The sequence below is a fragment of the Dendrobates tinctorius genome, unplaced genomic scaffold (assembly GCF_039654945.1).
Source record: "Dendrobates tinctorius isolate UK_male_01 unplaced genomic scaffold, ASM3965494v1 ptg000099l, whole genome shotgun sequence".
In the NCBI taxonomy this organism is placed as follows: Eukaryota; Metazoa; Chordata; class Amphibia; order Anura; family Dendrobatidae; genus Dendrobates; species Dendrobates tinctorius.
In genome coordinates, this window is record NW_027361767.1 from 3,228,520 (window position 1) to 3,235,106 (window position 6,587).

General features: G+C 41.8%; 1 protein-coding gene across 5 annotated transcripts in view; it reads right to left on the reverse strand.

The window, feature by feature from the left end:
• The window catches only part of ELAVL3 (ELAV like RNA binding protein 3), a 153,760-nt gene extending 147,563 nt beyond the window's left edge, over nucleotides 1-6,197 (reverse strand). For 2 of the 5 annotated variants that reach the window (XM_073587451.1, XM_073587449.1), the window contains exon 1: nucleotides 5,629-6,196. In XM_073587451.1, coding sequence (XP_073443552.1) covers nucleotides 5,629-5,637 — 9 coding nt within the window. In that variant the 5' untranslated portion in view covers nucleotides 5,638-6,196. Of the gene's footprint in view, nucleotides 1-5,628 lie in introns of all 5 variants that reach the window. The other 3 variants (XM_073587454.1, XM_073587453.1, XM_073587450.1) reach the window with 2 other exon arrangements.
• Between the last annotated feature and the right edge of the window lie 390 nt (nucleotides 6,198-6,587).

Here is a 6,587-nt window from a genome sequence, read left to right on the forward strand (position 1 = left end):
CGGAGTGTGTGGCTGCATGTATTTCTATGCAGCCGCACACTCCGGTCGAGTGCCGAGTATTGATGCGAGAGACTCGCGTGATTTTTTTGCATTGCACAAGCAAGTCTGACCCCGGCCTTAGACAGGGAAAAATTGGGGAAAAGTAGGATCCAACTCATACAATGAAATAGTATTTACGGAATGTACACATATAGTGCAACTTATTCTAAAAAGACATCTGAAAGGATGGATACGACTTAAAGTTGTAACTTTTCTGAAGAAGGGTAGAATAACGTTTGTCAAAGATACAACATAACCCACTAGAATTTTGGCAGATTTATGATAACAATAGGGGAACACTTTATTGAGTTCCAAATAGGGTTTGAACTTTACCCCAAAATTGGAAAGTTACATGGATAGTCATAAGGTCTAGCAGTGTCCTTTTTATACAACTTCTGAGAAGACCTTCTACAGTACATTGACTACTTTTTACTTCTATTGTAGAGGTAGAATGCAGGTCAGCGACTACATGGATGATCATCATTATCTCGAAACGGAAGGTCACTTATTCACTCCAACTCCAACATCGGTCTGCGCCTTTTCCTTCTCTGGCGTCCAGCTGTCTCTTAACTTGTGTGCAACAGGTTGGTCCTGCTGCATCAAAGTACCTTTCTGTCTACATGACTCTGTTCTAAGGTGCTGTCTGCACACTCGTCTCTGCTATACCAAGGTCCTTGACAAAGTACATTTCCCAGCCGATCTGAGGTGCTGTCTGTATACTCAGCTGTATTATCCAAGGAGCCTGTCCACATCTCCTTATCTATTAATCCTCGCTGTTCCATGTGCCGTCTATCTTGTACAGCTCTGCTATTACACATACTGTCTAGCAGATCCAACTCTACTGATTCATGTTCTCTCCATCACATCCAGTTCCTCTGATCCACTTGACATGTAGAATATCCAACTCTACTGATCCTTGCAGTTCTACGCAGCATCCGGCCTAACTAACATGGCCGCATTAATGTCTCTGGTCCGTGCTTCTCGCCATGACTTACAGCTAGGTGAGTCATAACAGTAATATTTTGGACTTCTCATCAACTAAATTGATATATATTCCAAGTTGTCAAAACCCATCAGATGGTCAGACTTATTCATTAATGAAATGAGCTTGAATGAAGATCACCAAGGACGTGATAGAATGGAGGAGAAGGTGAAAGCACCCACCAAGTGATGCACAAACAAGCTAAAAAACAACCTCAAGGGTATTTGAGAATTTGGAGCTGTGTTGGCCTACAATCTTTAATAATGACAGATGAATGTTGATTACCTGACTTGCCACTAAGGTCAATGATGAAAAAACTCTGAAGAATATGAAACCAAAGCCTTCCTGGAATATTGAAAATGGAAAATCTACTCAAGGAGCTAGGATGAAAGTCAGAATATGATTCGGTAGATCAAGGTTTCCCAATGGTCCTAGTGTTGGAGACCAACAATGAAGTTATGGAGTATTGTATTAGTGTTAATCATTACCCAGCCAGTAATGGCAGCCATATGAGTATAATGAGCACAAGGACTATCTGCAAGACTGTTGTCTGGTCGAGGTCCATAGACCATTTATACTGTGAAGTGATGGCATGGCTGACAGGGCGGCTCACAGTGATAGTCACAGGTCACTTCACTATGGTGTAAAGTCTTTTTTAATTCATTGCTCTCAGTCCTCATTACTGGGAAAATAATGCTAATTAGTCCAAGCAAAGCCACTCCACTAAAGTTGCTCATTTGGTTCTTCTTTTATAATTGTGGGCCCTTTGAAGCCCTGCTGTAAAGTAACAATTTGTGGCCTAATTGCTTAATTAGAAGATCTAATGGTTGTTGTCTACTAGTTTGATGCCTGTAAATTCACATAGTAAACAGAAACAGGTCCATTCATTGTGGCCACGACACGCTTGCAAAATTCCCACTGCTGTACATTCATATGCAACACATAAAAATAAGTGTCCATATTCTACATGGAGAGTTATCACTCATATGCTACTGTGGTCTTAATTTATTTTGAGGGATGCTCATTGGTCATTAGTATAATCAGAGTTGACAAACACATACTCATTCACAGAGGTTTGCTTCAGTTCCTGCCACCATGCCATCATTTAGTGTATCCATGTATTCAGCGGGTTCTATATACTTACATGGTGGGGAGAAGGTGGTGTACATTGTAGTAACACCATTTAAATATTGTATTCTTATCAGAAACTTTAAGAAACATAATCATAATAAAAGCTACATTTCCAGAAAATGGTGACAGAATAAGATACTGTATATGTCATATCAGGTCTGATATCTTCAGATCAGTGCCACTGCTATGTTCTGGCATGAAAAATTGTCTTGTAAGTGTATGTTATTTTAAGATCACCCACGTCTGATATTCAAGAACTTAAAAACATTTTTAAAACCAGGGGTGTATTATACACCCATAGCGGGACCTAACAACTTTCCATTTTTCTTTTCTGATACTAGTTTATTACTTGTCTATCATATTGTTTTTTTGATTCCCAGAACTTCTGGAGATATAAAGTTAATGGAACATGTAGTTCTCTTCCAGGAATTTGTACTTTAAGTAGAATGGCAATGGGTGCTACCTTCATCTCTACAAGCAGGTACATATATGGCAGGGCCGAGGGGCTTTGCGACATGGCTTTTGAAACACTGCTGTAACATTTATATAAAGTCCACATGTTATTAGCCCCCTTATTGTTTTAGATTTATCTAATTTTACATTTATCCTTTATCTTACAGATCTTCAGGTGAGCCTGTACCACACAAAGCTTTCAATCTGTGTTTATATAAATTGTTATTTTACCTTGGCCAAAACCCTCAAAGATTGACCTGGAACCACTGACAACAATACTGAGTTTGATCTTTTCTCCTTCACAATGTCCTTCACATCATCGTCGCTTCCTCTTAGCATCCACCTCCATTCTTCCCCTCAGTATCTTCCCCCCTCCTACTCCACATCCTGCTGCACCTCATGATAGATTCCCTTTTATACCCATAACTACGTCCCCTCCATCTACCGCTAATCCAGCCTATGAGACCCTTTTCCTAGCCCAATGTATCATGGTGACAGCCGCCACCTACAGACCACGGTCTTCCATTCTCATCTTTGTCTCAGAAATTTCCTCCTCATCAATCTGCTTCCATCTTGGGTATACGTCCCTTCCTTCCATCGCCTCTCCAAATGTCATTATGGTCTCTTTCATCTATCTCCCTGTCAATATCACCGTCACTCGACTCCTCTATTGAAATGTAAGGTCCATGTTCTAAACTGCAGCACATAAGCAACATTTCCATATGTTCAGTTCCGCATATATACAGCATCTTGATCTATAAATCTCTGCACTGGGTATACGAGGCCCACATGTGTTGGCCTGCAGAGCTGTGCCGTACGATTCTAGAATACAGTATATCTCCCCACTAGCCGCTCTGTCAACTCTAGCAGAGCCAAGCTGGTCAGATGCAGCAGGGCTGAGTTTACCATTTTGCACAACCCATTGTAAAACCATCTTTCATTGTTTTGTCACCCAGGTCTTCAGCTTCACCGAATACATTCAGAGATCTCGTGTTCCATGAGCGATGTGTCGCTGAAGGGTTAAATGACAAATTCAGATCTGCTCCATCTGTAGGTCCTGGGTTTGAGTGTGAAAACTGAGCGTGGCAGACAGAGGATGGATTGTGTGTGACAGAGAAAGGGCTAGGAAGGGAAGGATAATGCAGAGAAAACAGGGAGGAGGAGGATGGAGTGAGAGCGAGGGTCCTTACAGAATGGAGCCTTGGAAGAGGAATGCATGGCACCGACGCGGGCACTGGCAGCATGTAACCTAAGGTGGACTGTCACAGGGAGGGACGCCGGAAGTGTCGGACAACCAAAACCACAGATAAATAAAGAGATAGATAGATGGGTAATAGATAGATAATAGTTATATAGATAGATGATAGATATAGATAATAGATAGGTATATAGATAATTGATAGATATATAGATAATAGATAGAGATAGATAATAGTTAAATAGATAGATAATAGATAGTCAATAGATAGATGGATAGATAGAAAATAGATAGATGGATGAATAGTAATAAAAGAAAGGCTTGAGAAAGGCTCAGTGTGAGCCGAACCGTCGCTCAGACATGGTGGTGTGAATAAACCTTCTACTCTTTTCACAACATAGAACAAGGAGTGCGGCCTTCATTTTTTAATACTATTCAAACTTGGGGCAAGTATTGGACTTTTTTTGCTTTGGAGGCCTGGCCCCCACTAATAAGCAGTTTTGTGCTGTTCCACTTTTATAGTGTAGGTAGATGAATAGATAGATAGATGAATAGATAGATAGAACATGTGACACGTGCGAGGCAGGAGTAATGCGTCAGATAATACTATGTGACGCCATATGTAACGTCGTACAGTATACACCAGGCAGCGTGTGAGCGTGCCAGGCACGTGCGAGGATGACCTGGGGCCGGAGGTTTCTGGAAATGGGTCATATAAGGAAGTCGGACTAAAGTATCGTGTGGGCCAAGATGTCACAAACTTAGAACAGTAAAGGGGGAAACAAGGCCATAGATATAGTATTGTGTGACCAGGTGGTGGATATATATAATAGATTACCAATTCATGTATTAGTCAAGGCATGGACATTGATAAGATATGGGAAATTACTCTAATCCGTGTTTTCTGTATACATCCATCATACACGCGTGCTCACACGCCCAGCGACTGCCATGTCTCTTCTATTGTTCTCAAGAACCCCCACCCCCATGTTCCTGTAGGTACCAGCTGCAACTGGGCAGGGTGTTGGTGGTATCAGTCTGTGCAGTGTCTGCATTTCCATATTGAATCCTTCCCAAGTCTATCTACCTTCTATCTATCTAATCTAGCTACATTATCTATTATCTATCTATTTATCTATATTATCCATCTATCATCTATTATATATCTATTTATCTATCTTATATATTATCTATCTATTATCTATCTATCTATTATCTATCTATCCATCTATCTATTATCTATCTATCTATCATTCCATCTATCTGGTATCTATCTATCTATCATCTACCTATTATCTATCTACATTATCTATTATCTATCTATTTATCTATCTTATATATTATCTATCTATTTATCTATCCATCTATCTATTATACATCTATTATCTATCTATCATTCCATCTATCTAGTATCTATCCATCTATTATATCTATCTATCTTATCTATCTATCTACATTATCTATTATCTATTTATCTATATGATCCATCTATCATCTATTATCTATCTATAAATCTATCTTATATATTATCTATCTATTATCTATCCATCCATCCCGTAGTATCTCAGAGCACCAAGGACACGCGCTCTCCTTCTCCCTCCCCCACTTTCTGTCCTCATTGCTGCATTGTAAGATGCCTTCTGGTCCCAGCTGGGACTCCCCTGAGATTCCTCTTTCCATCCCTCCACCTTTCTCGGCATCTTCTTCTTCTTCCTCCTCCTGTGCTAGCACAGCGCAAAAACCATACCTCACCCCATCATCCTCCTAATTCGCCGCTTTCTCCACTAAACATTTTCTAGATAAAAAGAAAGATGGCGGTACTTACAGTCACCATGCTGAGGGAACGTAGGTTGGATCCTGTCGATTTTCGGTTGCGCCTCTCTTGCCGTCGGGTTCCTTTTCTCAGCGTTCTGGCGTCCGAGGTGCGCCTGCCCACCCCGCCGCTCCCTTGCCCCCTCCCGGCGGCCGTCACGGGATCGAGACAAGAAACCGGAGCGTGAAGAAAAAAAAATGCTGAATATTAAAAAAAATATATCTATTTATATAGAAATTCAAGCGCTATGAAAAATATTCCCCCGGCTTCTCAAAAGGGGGAAAAAAAATATCCAAAATTATATCAAAAATGGTAGAAAAAGATCCCAAAATAGATATATCTATAGATAGAAAAAAAAATGGTCTCGATAAGGCAAGAAAAAAAAAGTGCTGTGCAGGCTGATTGGGGTGAGGGGGGGGTCTTTGTCTGGAATGAAAAGGAAAGTGGGGGGGGGCACGAGATTTTGGAGACAGGGATTGAGAGAAAGGGAAGAGGGAAGAGTCTGATGTGATTCGTTTTAATCCCAAAGTAGCGTCACCTTGCTCTCCCTTCATGTGAACGGTCTGATCCCCCTCTGCACACTTATATACGGCACTGCGGATGGTGCGGCTCGCTCCGTTATTGGCTGCGGGATTGGAAGAGGGTGAGTGCGGAGGGAGGGAGGAGGCAGGAGGACATGATGGATCTCCCCCTCCTCTCTCCTTGTGAAGTGATTTTTTTTTTCTTTTCTCCTTTTCTTTGCTCCAGGCCCCGAGCAGAGAGACGTAGAGGAGGGGACGGTCGCACCTGCCAAGCTGCCCCTCTATGTCTCCATCCGTCAGCTATGCCCCCATCCCTCTGCAAGTCGCCCTTGTGTCCATCATCCTCCTCCTCTGCATCCTGTTCCTTGTGGTCCTCTGCCCTGGTCCTATCTGATGTCCTTCTACTGCCTGTCGGAAGCGGAATGGTGTAGTGTGCGAGGGGCTGATGTA